The 22,539-nt window shown below is 43.6% G+C and overlaps 1 protein-coding gene across 1 annotated transcript in view; it reads left to right on the plus strand.

Moving 5' to 3' along the window:
• Positions 1 to 348: 348 nt before the first annotated feature.
• Positions 349 to 22,539, plus strand: part of LOC144493150 (ADP-ribosylation factor-like protein 6) — a 34,005-nt gene continuing 11,814 nt past the window's right edge. The window contains exons 1-3 of the mRNA XM_078212051.1: positions 349 to 471; positions 21,598 to 21,659; positions 22,086 to 22,154. Coding sequence (XP_078068177.1) covers positions 349 to 471; positions 21,598 to 21,659; positions 22,086 to 22,154 — 254 coding nt within the window. The remainder of the gene's footprint in view (positions 472 to 21,597; positions 21,660 to 22,085; positions 22,155 to 22,539) is intronic.

The raw sequence follows: 22,539 nt of genomic DNA on the forward strand, positions 1-22,539 counted from the left end.
AAATATCATTTTCTTTGGCATGATTTGGGTGTTTATATCCCTATCTTAAATCTTAAAAAAGGGGCACTTTCCTAAATTTCTTTCATACGTGCATAAGAAATAGGAGAAGTAGGGCATTCAGGCCACTACGCCTGTTCCGTCAGTAAGGTCATAACTGATCCGATTGTGGTGCTAATGTCACTTTTCCTGTCTTCCCTAACTTTTTCAGGGGAGATATCCCAGAATAGGGGGTAAGCAAAGTTGGTGTCTTGGTCCCGGGTGAGGTTGAGGGTTGCAGTTGCGTCACTGTAGACGCACAAGAGAGAGCAGTGGGACCTGGCAACCAAGTCAGTGCTGTCCAGTCCAGCCATGGGCTTGTTGGATAAATTAGCCGTTTGGCTGAGGCTGAAGCGCAGGGATGTGAATATTCTTTGCTTAGGGCTGGACAATAGCGGGAAGAGCACGATCATCAACCAATTGAAACCTGTCGATGTGAGTACGGAGGCTAAAACGGCAAATAATCCCCTCAAATCAACCCTGTTGTGTAATGTATCCTCCCCAACATACAGTTACCTCAGTTTTGCATAACTAGTATTCAGTTGACTTTGGTATAGTGTAACGGTATGTAACTTCAAATAAAATACAGTAATCCTTTTTCGTTTGACAACTCAAAGTCTTTTCAGCTTAATGGCTGGTGCTTTAGCACAGCTCCATTTTAGAGAGAATCTGGACATCCAATGTGTATGACTGGCTTTTGTATACCTTTACAGACGTCAACATTCCGCCCCCCTCCCCCGTTTTCATCAAACCCATTGCAGAGCACTTATTCAGAGACCAGAGAAATGGAAACCCATTATCTGTCTCCACAGCCTTTTCCCATCTAGCGTCACAATTCCCCATTGCTTCATTTTGTCTAGTGATCTATTTCCTGACAGTTGTTGATAATCCAGACTGCCCGCTCCTTTCTCAATGTTGGGAACTTTTCAGAGGAATGGTACATTTCCCTGTTGTGGACTCAGATAAGTAGACATCAGATTCCCTCAGTAGCCACCCATCTCTGTGATGTGCTGGAAAGAAATATCACTGATAATGTGGGTGGAGTCTCACAGTTGATGTGTGACAAGGAATAGAGCTGCTCACATTATCCGGTTCAGCCTCTGCTCTGCGAGCCAAGGCCACACAGTAGCTCCAAGGTAAAGCTTTCTTTCTTCTGTTGCCACACCTCATTACCAGGCAAGTAAGGCCAGTGCTGGCAATGGAAAGTGCTCACCTGTGGGGGAAGGTCTCCTTGTATAAGCTAACCTGATTTTGAAGTAGGACAGTAAGAGTCAAATGCTGGTCATTCCTGGTGATAAAGTAGGTAACACTGCCTGTGCTCTAAAAAAAATCCCAATATCTCAACAGCAGACTCGTTTCTAGTGGTGGAAGAGTAAAATAATGGAGTTCTGAATAGAGCAGTGAGGTTTGCAGGATAGTAGTATTGAGGAGGCTCAGGAGAATGCAACCCAACACACTTGGCTTGTTCTTGACTGATGGTTGAGAACTTGGGGAAGGGTGGGTGGTTCACTTTTAATTGCAAAATTGTCAATTGTGTTGCTGACTGTATGAAAACATTAATAATCAGATGGTTTTCACTGACTGGAGCCTGTACCCTTACTTTCTCACTGTCATGCCACATTTCCTCACTGATTGCTTGTTTCCACTTTTAGTCCATTGTGTTCACTGGTCCTCAGTTTATTTTTTCATTCTCCATTTTGCTTGGAAGTATCTTACTGTCTCCCTCTTCCTCACATGCTGCTTTTGGTTTACTTCTATCCTTCCTCTTTGATCATAAGGCCATAGGAGCAGGAATAGTCATTCAACCCATTGCGACTACTCCACCATTCAATACGATCATGGCTGATTTGATTTTGACCTCAATGGCATTTTCTTGCCCTTCCCCTAAACCTTTTACTCCCATGTCAATCAAGAATCCTTGAATATATTCAATGATCCAACCTCCACTGCTGTCTGTGGAGGAGAATTCCAAAGGCTAAGAACCCATTGAGAGAAGAATTTCCTTCTCCTCTCCATCTTAAATGGGAGACTCCTTATTTTTAAATTGTGCCCACCTAGTTCTACACTCCCCCACGCAGAATCTTGTATGTTTCAATTACATCTCTCATTTTTTTTAAACTTCGGGGAGAAAAACAACCACTTAATTCTAGGAATTATCCTAGTGAATCTTCTCTGAAACTATTCTCAAAGGATGTGAGTGTTGCTGGTGAAGCCATCATTTATTCCCATCACTAATTCCTCCCTTATGGTCTAGCGGTTAGGATTCCTGGTTTTCACCCCAGGCGGCCCGGGTTCGACTCCCAGTATGGGAAGAAAGATTTTGGGCGGCACAGTAGCACAGTGGTTAGCACTGCTGCTTCACAGCTCCAGGTATTTGGGTTTGAATCCCGGCTCAGGTCGCTGTCTGTGTGGAGTTTGCACATTCTCCCTGTGTCTGCGTGGGTTTCCTCCAGGTGCTCCGGTTTCCTCCCACAGTCCAAAGATGTGCGGGCTAGGTTGATTGGCCATTCTGAATTGCCCCTTAGTGTCCCGGGATGCATAGGTTAGAGGGTTTAGTGGGTAAATATATAGGGACATGTGGATAGGGCCTGGGTGGGATTGTGGTCGGTGCAGACTCGATGGGCTGAATGGCCTCTTTCTGCACTGTAGGATTCTATGATTCTATGATTCTATGATAATTGTGCTTGAAGGTGATGGTGAGCTGTCTTCCTGAAATGCTGCAGCCCATGTTGTGTAGTAACACCCACAATGCTGATAGGAAGAGAGTTCCAGGATTTTGACCCAGTGAAGGAATGGCAATATAATTCCAAGTCAGGATGGTGAGTGACTTGGAGGGGAACTTGCAGGTGGTGGTGTTCCCATGCATCTGCTGACCTCGTCCTTTGCAATGGTAGAGGCAATGGGTTTGTTGAAGAAGCATTGGTGAATTGCTAAAGTGTATCTTGTAGATAGCACACACTGCCGCCACTGCTGTCAGTGACAGAGGTAGTGAATGTTTATGAAGCTCCAATCAAGTGGGCTGTTTGGTCCCGTTTCAAGTCCAAGCCATTAATATATGTTAAGAAAAACAATTGTCCTCAAATCAACTCCTGGGGAACACATACTTTCCTCCAATCTGAGAAAGAAATGTTCCCACTACTCTCAGAACCCTGTCAATCAGCCAACTTCATACCGGGCTGCCACTGTTCCTTTTATTCCACAGGCTTCACTTTGCTGGCAAAGTGTCACCTTTATCAAACACGTATAGAAGTCCATACACATCACATCAACTGCATTATGTTCATCAACACTCTCTTTCACCCCATCAAAAAATTCAATCAAGGTTGGTTAAACACTGAGATAAAAGCATTACTGCAGATGCTGGAATCTGAAACAAAAACTAAAAGTATTGGAAAATCTCAGCAGCTGCGGAGCGAGAGCAGAGCTAAAGTTTTGTGTCTGGATGAACCTATGCCAGCTCTGATGAAGGATCACCCAAACTCGAAACGACGGCTCTCTTCTCTCTACAGATGCTGTCAGACCATTTGAGATATTACAGTGTTTTCTGTTTTTGTTCGGTTAGACACATTACCCTTTTACAAATTCTTGTTAATTTTCCCTAATTTATCCACCCTTGTCCAAGTGACTATTAACTAATCAATTTTATCCTGTGATTATTGTTCTTAAAAGCTTTTCTACCACTGATGTTGAACTGACTGGCCTATCGTTACTGGATTTATACTTACACCCTTTTTCAAACAAGACTGTACCATTTGCAGTTCTCCAGTCCTCTGGTACCACCCTTGGATCCATGAAGGATTGAAAGATTATGGCTCGTGCCTACACAATTTCTGCCCTTACTTACCTTAGCATCCTTGAACGCATCCTATCTGGCCCTTGTGACTTATCAATGTTAAGAACGGCCAGCCTTTTTAGTACATCCTCTTTATTAATTTTTAGCCCTTTCAGTATTTCAACTACCTCTATAACTTTGACAGTGTCCTCTTTCTTTGCAAACATAAATGCAAAGTACTCACTTTCTACCTCAGCCAGTCCCTCTGTCATTAGTTTTCAATCTTTTAGGATGCTAATTGGCCCCACCCATCCTCATGCTACCCATCTGCTTTTATATGTGTAAGGGACTGAGGAAAATTTGTGGGGAAGACATTTACCAGTGTTCTTTGTCCCTTGTGGGTTTCAGTGTCCTGTTTGCCGAACAGGATGTTGTTGGTTGAGTGATGTGGGCTGGGCCAATGGGATTGCTCTGGGGGCGGGAGGAAAAAAGGGCGCCAGGAAGTGAAGCAAGGGCAGAGCTGAAGAGGCAGAGCTGAAGAGAGAGAGAGCTTTTTCCAGGCAGTGAGAATTCGGTTTGGAGTGAGAGGCAGCCAGGCGTTCCCCTGCCTGTTCTTTTCATTACCGCCGAGGAGGACAGCCTTCAGCGCACTCGACCTACGTTGCTGCGCGGATAGCTCGCGGCACCTCTGCCTCCTGCGGCATCATCTTCCACACGTGTGTCTCTCCTGGACTGTGTGTGGGTGTCGTGAGTAACTGGTGGGGACTATACAATCCAACTGGAACAGTATCTACAAATGTGTTACTGAGGATGAGTTTCCCCATGTGTGCACCAATGGATGGGCCCCAACAGTTCTAGATCAGAGCTCACTGTTTTATGTCTGTTAATGATATGTGTTATTAAATTTATTTTTGATATTCCGATTACAGTACTGACATTTATGGGTAAACAGGGAATTAGCCAAATCAACATCAACCGCTATGAATTCAGGATCCTGTTGATTGAATATTTAAATAGTGTTGATGAAGGTAGGGCAGTTGATGTCATATACATGGATTTTAGTAAGGCGTTTGATAAGGTCCCCCATGGTCGACTTATGATGAAAGTGAGGAGGTGTGGGATAGAGGGAAAGTTGGCCGATTGGATAGGTAACTGGCTGTCTGATCGAAGACAGAGGGTGGTGGTCGGTGGAAAATTTTCGGATTGGAGGCAGGTTGCTAGCGGAGTGCCGCAGGGATCAGTGCTTGGTCCTCTGCTCTTTGTGATTTTTATTAATGACTTAGAGGAGGGGGCTGAAGGGTGGATCAGTAAATTTGCTGATGACACCAAGATTGGTGGAGTAGTGGATGAGGTGGAGGGCTGTTGTAGGCTGCAAGAGACATAGATAGGATGCAAAGCTGGGCTGAAAAATGGCAAATGGAGTTTAACCCTGATAAATGTGAGGTGATTCATTTTGGTAGGACTAATTTAAATGTGGATTACAGGGTCAAAGGTAGGGTTCTGAAGACTGTGGAGGAACAGAGAGATCTTGGGGTTCATATCCACAGATCTCTAAAGGTTGCCACTCAAGTGGATAGAGCTGTGAAGAAGGCCTATAGTGTGTTAGCTTTTATTAATAGGGGGTTGGAGTTTAAGAGCCGTGGGGTTATGCTGCAACTGTACAGGACCTTGGTGAGACCACATTTGGAATATTGCGTGCAGTTCTGGTCACCTCACTATAAGAAGGATGTGGAAGCGCTGGAAAGAGTGCAGAGGAGATTTACCAGGATGCTGCCTGGTTTGGAGGGTAGGTCTTATGAGGAAAGGTTGAGGGAGCTAGGGCTGTTCTCTCTGGAGCGGAGGAGGCTGAGGGGAGACTTAATAGAGGTTTATAAAATGATGAAGGGAATAGATAGAGTGAACGTTCAAAGACTATTTCCTCGGGTGGATGGAGTTATTACAAGGGGGCATAACTATAGGGTTCGTGGTGGGAGATACAGGAAGGATATCAGAGGTAGGTTCTTTACGCAGAAAGTGGTTGGGGTGTGGAATGGACTGCCTGCAGTGATAGTGGAGTCAGACACTTTAGGAACATTTAAGCGGTTATTGGATAGGCACATGGAGCACACCAGGATGATAGGGAGTGGGATAGCTTGATCTTGGTTTCAGATAAAGCTCGGCACAACATCGTGGGCCGAAGGGCCTGTTCTGTGCTATACTGTTCTATGTCTATGTCTAGCCCCATATAGTGGTCAGCAGGGGGTTACATATGCACACAGAAGACTTTTGAATTTCTTTTTATGTTAGTTGCCAGCCTCTCCGATAATATCTCATTGCTCCTCTTATTTAATTTTTCACTTACCCTCTGCTCTTTCCACATTCAGCCTGGTTTTCACTTACATAATCAAGCCAACCTCTCAAAGAACAAACAAAGAACAATACAGCACAGGAACAGGCCCTTCGGCCCTCCAAGCCTGCGCCGCTCATGTGCCCAACTTGACCATTCGTTTGTATCCCTCTTTTCCCAGTCTGTTCATGTGGCTATCTAGACAAGTCTTAAACGATCCCAGCGTGTCCGCCTCAATCACCTTGCTTGGCAGTGCATTCCAGGCCCCCACCACCCTCTGTGTAAAATACGTCCCCCTGATATCTGTGCTGAACCTTGCCCCCCTCACCTTGAACCCGTGACCCCTTATGTTCATCACCTCCGACCTAGGAAAAAGCTTGCCACTGTTCACTCTATCTATGCCCTTCATAATTTTATACACCTCTATTAGGTCGCCCCTCATCCTCCGTCTTTCCAGGGAGAACAACCCCAGTTCACCCAATCTCTCCTCATAGCTAAGATCCACCATACCAGGCAACATCCTGATAAACCTTTTCTGTACTCTCTCCAAAGCCTCCACGTCCTTCTGGTAGTGTGGCGACCAGAACTGGATGCAGTATTCCAAATGTGGCCTAACCAACGTTCTATACAGCTGCAACATCATATGCCAACTTTTATATTCTAAGCCCCGTCCAATAAAGGCAAGCATGCCATATGCCTTCTTGACCACCCTCTCCACCTGTGCTGCCACCTTTAAGGATCTGTGGACTTGTACACCCAGGTCTCTCTGTGTGTCTATACTCCTGATGGTTCTGCCATTTATTGTATAGCTCCCCCTTACATATTGGTATTGCAACAAAAATATCAAACACTTGTTTGTCCAATCTTTTATTAGGCACGATGTGTGGGATCCTTAATTAGCTAGAGCTACAAATAAATGGAAGCAATCTAAAGACATGCTGCATCATTCGGTATTAATCAGTAAGGAAAATATACTAGTGATCAAAGATTTAGTATGGGATTCGGAATCACTACAGTAAAGGAAGGAGAAAAGTAGACACGCCATGTTCTATAAAATATGGAATTAATTGGTGGAAATTGACAAAAACTTAGTGTCCTCTGGCAATGGCAAAACATGAGGTAGCCAGGCACGTGAACGAAGACCATTTGTTTCCAAGATGGTGTACCAACATCCTTTCCTCCCAAGAACAATACCACTTGCAATCTTCAAGATCCATTTTTAGATCATCCCCGTTTCTAAGTTTTTTTTTGAAAAGTATCATGACTACCATAACAGTAGGTTATGTCTAGTTCAGCTAGCACTAACTACATTCATAAATGTTGATGAAATATAGATGTTAGTCCATGATGTGATACAACCAAAGCAAAAGAGTCAATACCGTGTTTAGACAGGGTCTTCCCTAAATCTGTAATCATCTTTCCAGTAGTTCCATGTTTGAACATCTCCAATCAATTTTCTGCTCCACAACAGCACTGAAATGGCTCTTGTCTGATGTTCTAATGATGTCCTATGTGACTATGGTCATGGTGAACTATCCCTCTTCATCCTTTGATGTGAGTGACTCTGCCTTGCTCCTCCAATGCCTCTCTGTTGTTTGTGGGCTACCCTTATCTGACTCAGTTATTATCTATCCAGTCATAGCCAGAGAAACACTTGCAATGGCTCCTGTTCCTGCTTGTACACAGCTACATCTAGAATTCCCCAAGGATCTGTCCTATGTTCCCTGTTATCTACATACAGCTCCTCAGCAATATAATTTTAAACACATGAGGTTCCTTAAGTACATTGATGACATCAGCTGTACCTCATCGCCATGGCACCCAATCCCTCTACTGCCTCTGATTTGTCATGCCACTCGTCTTACATCCAATGTTAGACATGTATAAACTTACGCTAATTAAATATTCTGAAGAATTAAGCTGTTGTCCCGCACCACAAACACTACCTAGCTATTGGCCTGAGGCGGTAGAGACCATTTGAAACCTTGCCATCCTATTTGCCTATGAGCTGAGCTTCTGACTTCATATCCTCTCCATCACTAGATCTGCCTACCTCCATCTCCATAAAATTAACAATCCCCACTCTTACCTCAGTTTACCTACTATTGAATCGCCTTCTGTGCCTTTGTTACCTCTGGACTCAACCATTCCAATGCAGTTCTGACTGGCAAACCATCTTGCAACCTTGGTAAGCTTGAGCTCATCCAAAATTCTTCTGTTGTATTCTAACATGTGTCAGGACCCATTTGCTGTCGGGTGTTGGTTATAGTTTGGTAGTCATACCCAGATTTACTACAAGTCTTCATTGACTCATAGAACTATTTACAAATATACAGTAAAGGGTACAAGCTAGGAGCTCTATCCATGCTCACTGGTACATGAGGCTCGACCCAACACTCACCAGTATAAATGAGTTGCTCTCTTACATCACTGTGTAGGTGGTACTGTATTCAGGTCCACATTAAAGCTATATGTGCCCAACCCTTACACTATACTTCCCACTAAGACTTTATCCAATGTATTTCAAGTGATTATAGTTTTCCTTATGTCTTATATTGTGAGAACTATCATACACTAACATTGTCATTGCTGTATTATCATTACCCCTATTTCCCTCCCTTTAAGTTCTTGAATTCAAAGGTCCAGGCGGCCTGGAGGCTTTAAACTATGATTGTAAAAGCATGATTTGGACAGGTTGAGTATGTGGGCATGGCAGATGCAGTATAATGTGGATAAATGTGAGGTTATCCACTTTGCTAGCAATAATAGGAAGGTAGATTATTACTTGAATGGGTGTAAGTTGAGAGAGGTGGATACTCAGTGAGGCCTTGGTGTCTTCATGCATCAGTCGCTGAAAGTAAGCGTGCAGGTACAGCAGGCAGTAAAGAAAGCAAATGGTATGTTGGCCTTCACAGCAGGAGGATTTGAGTATAGGGATAGGAATGTTTTGCAAATGTATAGGGCATTGGTGAGGCCACACCTGGAGTATTGTGTGCAGTTTTGGTGTCCTTATCTGTGGGAGGATGTCCTTACTATGGAGGGAGCACAGCGAAGGTTTACCAAGCTGATTCCTGGGATGGCAGATCTGTCAAATGAGGAGAGACGAATGGCTCCTGTTCCTGCTTATATACAGCTATATCTGGAATTCCCCAAGGATCTATCCTATGTCTCCTCTTATCTACATACTGCTCCTCGGCAATATAATTTTAAACACATGAAGTTCCTTAAGTAGGATTAATTTAGGATTATATTCACTGGAATTCAAAAGAGTGAGATGGGATCTCATAGAAAGTTATAAAATTCTAACAGGGTTAGACGGAGTAGATTCAGAAAGAATGTTCCCAAAGGTTGTGGGCGTGTCCAGAACTAAGGATCATAATTTGAGGATAAGGGATTAACCTTTTAGGACTGAGGTGAGGAGAAATTTCTTCACTGAGAGGGTGATGAATGTGTGGAATTCACTAGCACAGAATGTAGTTGAGGCCAAAACATTGTCTCATTTCAAGAAGACATTAGATATAGCTCTAGGGGCTAAAGGGATCAAGGGATATGGGAGGAAGGAGGAATCAGGGTATTGAATTCGATGATCAGCCACGATCAAAATGAATGGTGAAGCAAGCTCGAAGGGCTGAATAGTCTACTCCTGCTTCTAGTTTCTATGTTTCCATATCTTGTGCAGACGACTGTCATGTGGTAGGCTCTGTCACTGCTGGTTTATTTTTGTAGGTTTGGAGATTGTTCTGGCATCTGAGTATGTTCCTCAGTATCTCTGCATTGCACAGAGAGAATTGGCAGTCCAGGTATGAGGAGATGTCTCTTCCTGTTTCTCCTCCTGACTGTGGCCTCTGCGGTGCCTACCAGGTAGGAGAGAGAGTTTGGTCCTCGTCCTCTCGAAGGACAGCACCTTTTCTCTCGAGGTCTTTAATCTATTTCATGTCATTTTCTGTAACTGTGGCAAGTCTGGTGTGGTACCTTCTGTTGTAGGTGGAAGCTTGCTTTCAGTGGTGGATTAACTACCACCTGGACCCCTAGGCTGAGCTTTAGTAAGGCCCCCTGCCCCACCCTTCGTTGAATAGAATAAAGTGACGTTAAGTGACGTTAGATAACTTACATCGTTGTACTATGTATAATGTACTACATGTATAATATCATGAAGTTATATGAATCAATTACAACCCTTTTATTCATGTATTTTTCATTTGCTTTACATTTGTACTTTAAAAAGCTTCCGTGTTTTTTGGTTTACAAAAGTGTCGATAACAGTATGTAAATCAACAGATCGAAGCATGTCTGATTCCATGTGCATGAGTGCCAGATGACTAAGTTTCTCATCGCTCATTGTTGAGTGCAAATAGATTTTGATCCTCTTCAGTGCCGAAAATGAACGCTCACCTGAACAGTTAGTGATTTTTTTTGCTCTTGGGGCCCCCCTCCCTTCTGGGCCCCTAGGCTTAAGCCTACTCAGCCTAATGGTTAATCCGCCACTGCTTGCTTTTGCCATTAAGACTGCTGTCTTGCTTGGATGTCCTGGTAATCTTAGGTTACAAATCCTGACATGAGTTTTTTCAGCAGATTTGGAAATTATGTGCAGTTTCCTGCCCATCAGGAGTTCAGATATTAACAAGGCACATTCGAAAGAGATGGGTCTGTATTTGAGCAGTGCTATGGGGAAGTCCTCATTTTTTTTTACAAGGGCTTTTACACATTCAGCCTTCCCAGTTGACTGTGGGTATATCCAGGACTGCTACGATGGTAGAACCCAGATTTGGTGGTGAAGTATGTGAAGTACTCATTTGAAAATTGTGGGCCATTATCGGACACCATCTCATCTGGGATGCCATGGCTCGCGATCATTTCTTTTAGTGCCTTAATTACTGCCTCTGTTGTAGTTGTATATAGTTATTCACAACCCATCTGGAGGAGTAGTTCACCACTATAAGGAATGATTTGCTATTGAAGACGAACAGGTCAACACCCAGCCTCTCACTTGTCCTGGTAGGGAATTTTGTGGGGATGAGGGATTTTCTTTAGTCCTGCTTGTGCAACACACACACCTGGCAATTTGCAATGGTGCCTTCACTCATCTTGGAAATGCCTGGCCATTAGACAATGGATTTTTGCCCATGCCCTGCACTTGGTGATTGATGCTTGGGTGTATTTTATGAAGGATATCTGACTGCAGGGAGACTAGAATGCCCAGCTGCTCATTGTAGACCAGGAGGTCATCTATGATTGTTAAGTGTTTTTGTTGTTTGAACCAGGTTTTCATGGGTCTTTCCATCTGGTTTCTATTGAGGCCGTCCTTGTTGGTAGTATCTGCAAATGCAGACACGCTCTTCATTGCACATTTTTTCCTGGTGGAAGTGTTGGACTTTTCTTGTAGTTTTAGTAGGTGTTTTCTTTGTCAATTGGAGTATGCTTCTCGTTGTTCGATGAGATTAATATTCTCTTTTCTGTGGAATGTTGTTCTCCTCTAGGTCGCCTGACCTTCTTGTGCTGGTTCACTTTTGTTTAGTCTTTCCTTCCTTTAGCTCTACCTTCTAAGATCTCTGCATTTATCCGATTCTAGCCTCTTCTGCAAGCCTGATTTTCATTGCTCCAACATTTGGGATCCTAAACCTGGAATTCCTCCTCTAAGCCTCTGCATCTCTCTACCTCTCTATTGTCCTACAACTTGATAAGACGCTTCTTAAACTCTTGACCAGGTTTGTGGCCACTTTATCTAATTGGGCGGCACGGTGGCTCAGTGGTTAGCACTGCTGCCTCTCTGCCTCAGTGACGCGGGTTCAATTCCAATCACAGGTCACTGTCTCTGTGGAGTGTGACACATTCTCATGTCTGCAGGTGCTCCAGTTTCCTCCCACACTCCAAAGATGTGTAGGTTAGGTGAATTGGCCATGGGAAATGTATGGGGTTACAGGGATTGAGCGGGGGATAGGGCCTGATTAAGGTACCCTGTCAGACAGTTGGTGCAGACTTGATGGGCCGAATGGCCTCTTCTGCACTGTAGGGATTCTAGGAATACCCCCTTTATCTGGCTTGGTGTCAAGTTTTTCACTCTTATGAATTGCCTTGAGATGTTTTACTACATTAAACATGCTATATAATACTAGTTGTTATTATAATTGTTACAATCCCAGCAGATGTCACTACTGGACAATTCAAATCCCAGGGTGGCACCTGCCTTGATAGATCCTAACATTGTTTAGATGTGCGGAGGGTGGCTGCTAAAAAGAGACACAGGAGTCAGCTGGTGAACCCCTAACATAAAACAACATTTATTAAACAAGAAAACTAAAAAAGGTTGTGAAAGAAGCCCAGTCCATCACGCAAACTAGCCTTCCATCCATTGATTCTGTCTTCCCGCTGTCTCGGAAAAGCAGGCAGCATAATCAAGGACTACACACATCCCGGACATACTCTCTTCCACCTTCTTTCGTTGAGTAAAAGATACAAAAGTCTGAGGACACGTACCAACTGACTCAAGAACAGCTTCTTCTCTGCTGCCATCAGACTTTTGAATGGACCTACTTCATATTAAGACCATAAGACATAGGAGCGGAAGTAAGGCCATTCGGCCCATCGAGTCCACTCCACCATTCAATCATGGTTGATTTCAACTCCATTTACCCGCTCTCTCCCCATAGCCCTTAATTCCTCGAGAAATCAAGAATTTATCAATTTCTGTCTTGAAGACGCTCAACGTCTCGGCCTCCACAGCCCTCTGTGGCAATGAATTCCACAGACCCACCACTCTCTGGCTGAAGAAATTTCTCCTCATCTCTGTTCTAAAGTGACTCCCTTTTATTCTAAGGCTGTGCCCCCGCGTCCTAGTCTCCCCTGTTAATGGAAACAACTTCCCTACGTCCATCCTATCTAAGCCGTTCATTATCTTGTAAGTTTCTATCAGATCTCCCCTCAACCTCCTAAACTCCAATGAATATAATCCCACGATCCTCAGACGTTCATCGTATGTCAGGCCTACCATTCCTGGGATCATCCGTGTGAATCTCCGCTGGACCCGCTCCAGTGCCAGTATGTCCTTCCTGAGGTGTGGGGCCCAAAATTGCTCACAGTACTCCAAATGGGGCCTAACCAGTGCTTTATAAAGCCTCAGAAGTACATCCCTGCTTTTGTATTCCAAGCCTCTTGAGATAAATGACAACATTACATTTGCTTTCCTAATTACGGACTCAACCTGCAAGTTTACCTTTAGAGAATCCTGGACTAGGACTCCCAAGTCCCTTTGCACTTTAGCATTATGAATTTTGTCACCGTTTAGAAAATAGTCCATGCCTCTATTCTTTTTTCCAAAGTGTACGACCTCGCACTTGCCCACGTTGAATTTCATCAGCCACTTCTTGGACCACTCTCCTAAACTGTCTAAATCTTTCTGCAGCCTCAACTATTAAGTTGACCCTAGCTATGACTGCGACACTACATTCTGCACTCTCTCTTTTCTTCTCTATTTACGGTATGCTTTGTCTGTATAGTGAGCAAGAAACAATACTTTGTACTGTATACTCATCCATGTGACAATAATAAATCAAATTAAAAATTAACTATTTTACAATATTCCTTCAACCCACTATACCTTTACTGATATGTACAGATTTGTAAGGATAACATAGGTTACAAAATCTATCTTCTACTTCAATGTTCGCAGTAAGTGCACAGTCCATGTAAACCAATAGGCAAACTGTAGTCAGACACCCCACACTCTGAAACTAAGCAGCACCCAAAACAACTTGTACAGATACCTCAGCAACTGCTTTCTGTAGTTTGCCTTTTTAACTTGGAATCTCTCTGTTCCTCACCCTTAACTTCACTGAACAGAACCCTTTTTCCAGATTCCTGTTCTTTATTCCTTTGACTAGAATTTCTTCTTGGAATTTGCTTCTATCATCCCCTTTTCCCCCCCTCCTGGTTTCAAGATCATTCTGTACTTTAATTTGGGGCCCTGTTCTTTGCAGTCTCCCTTCATGACCCTGATCCAGCTTTCCTTCTGGGTCTCTTTATTCCAACTGGACGCCTTTGCTGTCTCTGTAAGCCCCTGGTTGCTAAGCAACAACTTAGTTTTTTAGACCCTGTGTTTGTTTTAGAGGCTTAACAACCTCATTAAAATGCAGGCATCTTTTAAAGTGAAGCCAAAACTGAAGTCTCCCTTACACTCAATTTCAGTAATATAAAGTAAGCTTAAACTTAAAGCCATATCTTATTCTTAACGTACACATATACAAATGTAAGTTACCCAAAACGATATATATTTCCTAACATAATTGAGTTCAGACTTTGTTCAGAAAGAATTGATTGCTAATTTATTCAGAGATATCCTTCACAGCAATTTGTGCTTGTAATGTTAATGAGGCAAGCTGTATCTTGAATGATGAAATCAGAAAATGGTTAAGACACAGAAAGAGACCATTTGGCCTATTGAGCCCATGTCGGCTCTCCGGAAGAGCAATTTAGGCTGCCCCGCTGTTGTTTTCCTTCAGGTGCTTTTCCAATTCCTATTTAAAACTCGAGTTTGAATGTGCACCCACCCACCTTCCAGGCAATGCATTCCAAATTTTAACCACTCACTGCATAGAAGATTTTCCTCTTGTCATCTTTGTTTCTTTTGCCAATCACCATAAATCTGCAAGTTCTAGTTCTCGACACTTCCATTAATAGGAAGAGTTTCTCTCTACCTACTCTGATTTTGAGCACCTCTGTCAAATCTCCTCTCAACCTTCCACTCAGTAAGGAGAACAACCCTAGCTTCCCCAAACTATCCATGTAAATGAAGTCTCTTGTTGGCTGTGATGGTGTTGTCTGTGACATTGTCCGTACGGTACAATTTGGTGACTATGTCAGGCTTTTGCTTGACTAGTCTGTGAGCGAGCCTTTAGTTTGGCACAAGCCCCAGTGTTAGTCAGGAGGACTTTGCAGAGTGCACGGGGCTGTGTTTGCTGTTGTTTCGGTGCCGAGGCTGATGCCCCGTGATCCCTCCAATTTCATTCCTTTTAGACTCTGTGGTGCTTTGGTACAATTGAGTGGCTTGATAGGACATTTCAAAGGGCAATTAAGAGTTAACCACATTGCTATGGGTTTGGAGTCACATGGGCCAGTCAAGGTGAGAACAGAAGATTGCTTTTGACTTGATTTATTATTGTCACATGTATTAGCATACAGTGAAAAGTATTGTTTCTTGCGCACTATACAGACAAAGCATACTGTTCATAGAGAAGCACCAAAGGACATTAGTGAATCAGATGGGTGTTTACAACAATCATTGATAGTTTCATGGCACATTATTGAAACTATTTTTGAATTCCAAATTTACTAATTCAATTTAAATTCTACCAGCTGCCTGATGGCATTTTAACCCCTGATCCAAGAGCTTTAGCCTGGGCATCCGGATTACTAGTCCAGTGACATTATCACTGCACCACCACTTCCCTTTAAAAGATCTAAATTAAATCCATACTACACTCTCTTAAAGTAAATATTTTAAGTATGTCTTTATTTTAACTATCTTATTATGATATCACTCTGTAAAACAAAAGATTAATTTAAAAGTCAAAATACAGCTGTCAGACGATGTATGCATTCAACTGAACAAAGACTATGTCCAGAATTCTCCAACCTTGCCCACAGCTGGGATTCTCCAGTTCCACTGCTGTCAATGAAGATTTGGCTGAGTGCCAAATTCTCCGTTCTCACTGGCAGCAGTAGTGGGACGTGCAAGACTGGAGAGTTCCAGCCTAGGTGTCAGATTAAGGGAGAGGTTTGAGAGTTAGTCAGGAGGTAGAACTGGGTGTCATTGGTTGATGCCATGGGTTACAACAACAATGTTGTTGGGGTGAGTAAGGGGTAAGTAAGGTGAAAGTAAGCTGTAAGGAGGATACAAATGGTAGAATTTTCTGAGCCCTGTGGTGATGTCCTGGAGGCTGGGTAGGGCTGGAAAATTTTAGAAAAAAAGTGAGAGGCTGACATGTTCCCACTTTCTTGTGCATTTCCTGGGGAGCAGGAATGCAGCAGTAATAGCTATGTGCCTTGCAGCAGCCATATATAGTTAAGGTAATTCTTGATATAATTAATAGGTATTTTTTGGCTGCAATTTTGATAAAGGCAAATGGGACCCATCTTTCCTTAAAACTTGCCTACTCACAGAAGGCAAGAATGTAATGGGATGTCAGAGCACGATGAGATGAAGATGAAGTTTTAATTTTGATGGATCAAACTGGCAATCCTCAAGCCTTCCACCTGTAAAGACTTGCAAATGAATGTGCCTCATCTGTAGACAGATCCATTCGGTAGTGCTGGGAGGAAAGGGTTGACTGCCAGTCAGATCATTATTATTGCACTTCCATTGTTTGTTGCCATGTCCTGCTCTATTCAGATCAACAGCACACAGCCTTCACAGTGGGACTTCCAGCTCTCCATCACTTCTGGTGCTTTGATTGACCCTTCTTCTTCTGTAGCTCACTTGCTGTCCTTAATTGGATAGCAAATTGGGAGGTGGCCTATTAATTGGCTGCCATTCACTAATTGGCTGTATCAGTAAAATGAAGCTGGCAGGCATGCGACTAAAATGTAGTGATAGGACCCCCATTGCTCATGGCAATGTTCAACCCAAAGTGGCTGCAAAGGGATAGAGCTAGGTTCAGTGAGTGGGCAAGAAAGTGGCAGTTTGAGTATTTGTGGGGAAATGTTAGGTTATTCACTTTGGTAAGAAAATTTTTTTTTAAATGCTCAGAGGGATTTGGATGAAATTAGATATGAAACACAGAAGGTTAACTTACAAGAACATTTTGATGCAATTGAGCCTGAATGGGTGGAGCTCCTACAACACTCAAGAAGCTTGACATCATCCAGGACAAAGCAGCCCACCTGACTGGTACCCCATTTACCACCTTAAATATTCACTCCTTCCACCACCAATACACAGTGGCAGCAGTGTGTACCATATACAAGGTGCACTGCAGCAACTCACCAAAGCTCCTTCGACAGCACCTTCCAAATCCATGGCCTCCCAGGACATGGCAGCAGGTGCATGGGAATACCACCATCTGAAAGTATCCCTTTAAGTCACATTCCGTCTTAACTTGAAACTATATCACCATAGTGCAGTTCGGGGGGGTTTAAACTAGTATGGCAGGGGGGTGGGGATCAAAATATTAGGTCTACAAGTGTAGAGGCTGGGGACAAGCTTGGGGCTGGGACAAGGCTGGCAAAGAAGAAGAGCACTCTGGGGGAGGATGACCTCACTGGGCCTGGAGGTCTGGAGTGCTTATACTTCAATGCAAGGAGCGTAGCAGGTAAGACAGACGAACTTAGGGCCTTAATGCTCACGAGGAATTTGGATGTGGTTGCGGTGACAGAGACTTGGTTGAAAGAGGGACAGGACTGGCAGCTGAATATTCCGGGGTACAAGTGTTTTAGGCGAGACAGAGGAGGGGCCAAAAGAGGTGGGGGAGTAGCAGTATTAGTTAGGGAGCATATTACAGCGGTGCAGAGGGAGGACAATTCAGAGGGGTCGTGTAGCGAGTCACTCTGGGTGGAGCTTAGAAACAGGAAGGGCGCAGTCACTATGTTGGGGGTGTACTACAGGCCCCCCAACAGCCCAAGGGAAGTGGAAGAACGGATCTGTCAGGAGATACTGGATAGGTGCAGGAAAAATAGGGTTGTTGTAGTGGGAGACTTCAATTTCCCTGGTATAGACTGGAAATCGCTGAGAGCAGGGACTCTGAATGGGAGGAATTTGTAAAATGCATACAGGAGGGTTCTTTGGAACAATATGTAGATAGCCCGACTAGAGAGGGGGCTATACTGGACCTCGTACTGGGGAATGAGCCCGGTCAGGTCTTCAAAGTTTTGGTAGGGGAACATGTGGCAAATAGTGACCACAATTCTGTTAGCTTTAGGATAGTGATGGAAAAGGATGAGTGGTGTCCCAAGGGTAAGGTGTTGGATTGGGGGAAGGCTAACTTTAGTGGGATTAGGCAGAAATTGGCAGCTCTTGATTGGGAGAGGCTGTTTGAGGGTAAATCCACATCTGGCATGTGGGAGTCTTTTAAGGAACAGTTGTTAGGGCTACAGGACAGGCATGTGTCTGTAAAAAAGAAGGATAGGAAGGGTAGGATTCGAGAACCGTGGATAACCAGGGAAATTGCGGGACTGATCAAAAAGAAAAGAGAGGCGTATGTTAGGTCCAGGCAGCTAAAAACGGAGGGAGCTCTGGAGGAGTACAAAGAAAGTAGGAAAGAACTCAAACGGGGAATTAGAAGAGCAAAAAGGGATCACGAAATGTTCTTGGCAGACAGGATTAAGGAGAATCCCAAGGCATTTTATTCATACGTTAGGAACAAAAGAGTTGTCAGGGAAAAAATCGGACCTCTCAGGGACAAAAGTGGGGAATTATGCTTGGAGCCCAAAGAAGTAGGGGAGATCCTAAATGAATACTTTGCGTCGGTATTCACAAAGGAGAGGGATGTGTTGACTGGGAGTGTCTCGGATGGGAGTGTTGAACCGTTGGAGAAAATCTCCATTACAAAGGAGGAAGTGTTAGGTTTGTTAGAGAATATAAAGACTGACAAATCCCCAGGGCCTGATGGAATCTATCCAAGGCTGCTCAGGGAGACGAGAGATGAAATCGCTGCGCCTCTGACGCAAATCTTTGTCTCGTCACTGGACGCAGGTGAGGTCCCAGAGGATTGGAGGATAGCTAATGTGGTCCCGTTATTTAAGAAGGGAAGGAAGGATAACCCGGGTAATTATAGGTCGGTGAGCTTGACGTCCGTGGTGGGGAAGTTGTTGGAGAAGATTCTTAGAGATAGGATGTATGCGCATTTAGAAAGGAATAAACTCATTAACGATAGTCAGCATGGTTTTGTGAGAGGGAGGTCATGCCTCACTAACCTGGTGGAGTTTTTTGAAGAAGTGACTAGAATGGTTGACAAGGGAAGGGCCGTGGATGTCGTCTATATGGACTTTAGTAAAGCGTTTGACAAAGTCCCTCATGGTAGGCTGGTGAAAAAGGTTGGATCTCATGGGATAAAGGGGGAGGTGGCTAGATGGGTGGAGAACTGGCTTGGTCACAGAAGACAGAGGGTGGTAGTGGAAGGGTCTTTTTCCGGCTGGAGGCCTGTGACTAGTGGTGTTCCGCAGGGCTCTGTATTGGGACCTCTGCTGTTTGTGATTTATATAAATGATCTGGAAGAAGGTGTAACTGGGGTGATCAGTAAGTTTGCGGACGACACAAAATTGGCAGGACTTGTAGATAGTGAGGAGCATTGTCAGAGGCTACAGAAGGATATAGATAGGCTGGAAATTTGGGCAAAGAAATGGCAGATGGAGTTCAATCCTGATAAATGCGAAGTGATGCATTTTGGTAGAAATAATGTAGGGAGGAGCTATACGATAAATGGCAGAACCATAAAGGGTGTCGATACGCAGAGGGACCTGGGTGTGCAAGTCCACAGATCCTTGAAGGTGACGTCACAGGTGGAGAAGGTGGTGAAGAAGGCATATGGCATGCTTGCCTTTATAGGATGGGGCATAGAGTATAAAAGTTGGGGTCTGATGTTGCAGATGTATAGAACGTTGGTTCGGCCGCATTTGGAATACTGCATCCAGTTCTGGTCGCCACACTACCAGAAGGACGTGGAGGCTTTGGAGAGAGTACAGAGGAGGTTTACCAGGATGTTGCCTGGTATGGAGGGGCTTAGTTATGAGGAGAGATTGGGTAAACTGGGGTTGTTCTCCCTGGAAAGACGGAGGATGAGGGGAGACTTAATAGAGGTGTATAAAATTATGAAAGGCATAGATAGGGTGAACGGTGGGAAGCTTTTCCCCAGGTCGGTGGTGACGTTCACGAGGGGTCATAGGTTCAAGGTGAAGGGGGGTAGGTTTAACACAGATATCAGAAGGACATATTTTACACAGAGGGTGGTGGGGGCCTGGAATGCGCTGCCAGGCAAGGTGGTGGAGGCGGACACACTGGGAACGTTTAAGACTTATCTGGACAGCCATATGAACGGAGTGGGAATGGAGGGGTACAAAAGAATGGTCTAGTTTTGACCAGGGAGCGGCACGGGCCTGGAGGGCCGAAGGGCCTGTTTCTGTGCTGTATTGTTCTTTGTTCTTTGTACCATTCTTTCACTGTTGTTGGGTCAAAATCCTGGAACTCCTTTCCTAGCAGCACTCTCGGTGTTCCTACAATACCTGGACTACAACGGTTCATGAAGGTGTAGCACAGTACTATCTTCTCAAGGACAATTAGGGATGGGCAATAAATGCTGCTCTAGCCAGAAATGCCCACAACTCAAGAATGAATATATAAACAGTTGTACAAGACTTTGCTGACTTCATACCTAGAGTATTAAGTACAGTTTTGATCACTTTACCTGAAGATGTACTTGCCTTAGAAGAGATGTACGAGGGTTCACTTGATTGATGAGAGAGTTGTCCTATGGGAAGAGATTTAATATAATGAGCTTATAATATCTTGAGTGTAGAGAATGAAAGGTGAACACATTGAAACATATGAGATTCTGAGACAACGTGACAAGTTAGATATTGCAAGGCTGTTTCCTGCTGCTGGAGATTCTAGAACTAGCATTATTTCAGCAAAATGTTCAGCCATTTCGGACTGAGATGAGAAGACATTTCTTCATTCATGTCTATGAATCTTTAGAATTCTGCATATTAGAGGGTTGTGTGTGCTCAGTCATTGAGTATATTCAAAGCTGAAATTGATTGATTTTGCACTCTTAAGAGAAATAATTGATCATGAGGATTGGGTGCGAAAGTGGGGTTGAGATTGATGATCAGCCATGATCTATTAAATGGCAGAGCAGGCTTGAGGGACAGTATGACCTATTCCTGCTCCTATTTCTTATGTCCATATGTAGATGGAGAAGCTGAGGATCCAAGAATGGATCACTGGGAGTCTCTGGAGGTGAATGATGCCATACAGAAGAGAAAGCATTGCTGGAGATACTCTTGTTTTATTTGGATAGGTAAGTGTGAAACCAATCAAAGACAGTCACTTGGGGCTAAACTGAAGAGTGTTGAATGACGTTGATGTGTCAAAAGCTGCAGGCCAAGGAGGATGAAGAGAGATAATGTGCTGTGGTCTAAACATATCATTTGTGACTTCGGTTATGCCTGTTCTAGAAAAGTGGAAGAACCCAAACTGGTGGTTATGGGGGAGGTGAACACAGCAAGAGTCAATGGAAAGTGAACGAGAATGAGAACCTGAACTGACTTTCCTTCTCCTTCCCTGAAGAGCATATCCACACTGAGAAATGAAACTGGGTCCCTTTCATTTTACATTTTCATAGATTCCTGATTGTCACGTTGTGATTTCAGTGTCCATAAAATGTGTTATCTGAAGTAAAAAGGTCTGGATAGTTAGACAAATTCTCCATATATTGGTTGTTGTAAATTGATTTTAACTTTCCCCTTTATTCTTCAGGCACAAGCCAGGGAGCTGTTTCCGACAATTGGATTTAGTGTGGAAAAATTCTATACATCCAGGTATAATAAATGGAGATATATATATATATATAAATAATTCCCCCTCTTTACCCACTCTTCCCCACCTCTTTTAACCCATCTGTATGACCTTTAGGGAGAAATGTTCAAATTCTGGACATTTTATGTGGTGGGCCATTGAGACTTCCCAAATCCATTTTAGTTTGCATCATTCCCCTTGGAAGGTAGAGGCATTAATGTGGACTGAATTCACACTCAAGCCCGAAAGGATATTATGCTAAATCAGTGGGATCACAACATATCTTTCTGTTTTTCTCTGTAGTTACAGTTGTTCTCTGCTCACAGCCTCGCATGGCTAGGAAAGAGAAGAGTGAAATAAGCATTCACTAACTTACAGTCTTACTATAAAAATGATATTCTGTCTCATCTCTAATTTATTATTTTCTCTTGGTCACTGTTCAATTTCAGATTGTCCTTCACTGTATTTGACATGTCTGGCCAGGGAAGATACCGAAGCCTCTGGGAAAACTACTATAAGTAAGTGAGATGACAGCAAATAAAATGGTCTGTAAAATGCATGAATTCAATTGTATATTTGTACAGAATCTGTGAATTGTTCATTTATGGCATTTGTTCTGACATTTGTATTATAGTATTCTTCAGTATAAAGTGATGAGTTACGATTTGAAAAAAGGTATGAAATAGCAATGATGGGAAAGGAAAATGGGACATTAAAGGCAGAGGGTAAATTGGAAGTAGTACTGGGAGTGGGGGAGACATAGGATAGCTGCTGGGAGCAGTGCTTTAGGGAAGGAGAATAAAGGAGATCAGCAACTTTAACTGAGAGAGAACAGAAAATTTTTACAAACTTAGGACTACTGTAGATACCTTCTTGAGTTCAGTGGAGTCAGTCACTTGCTTG

This window comes from Mustelus asterias, chromosome 4 (assembly GCF_964213995.1).
Source record: "Mustelus asterias chromosome 4, sMusAst1.hap1.1, whole genome shotgun sequence".
Classification (NCBI taxonomy): Eukaryota; Metazoa; Chordata; class Chondrichthyes; order Carcharhiniformes; family Triakidae; genus Mustelus; species Mustelus asterias.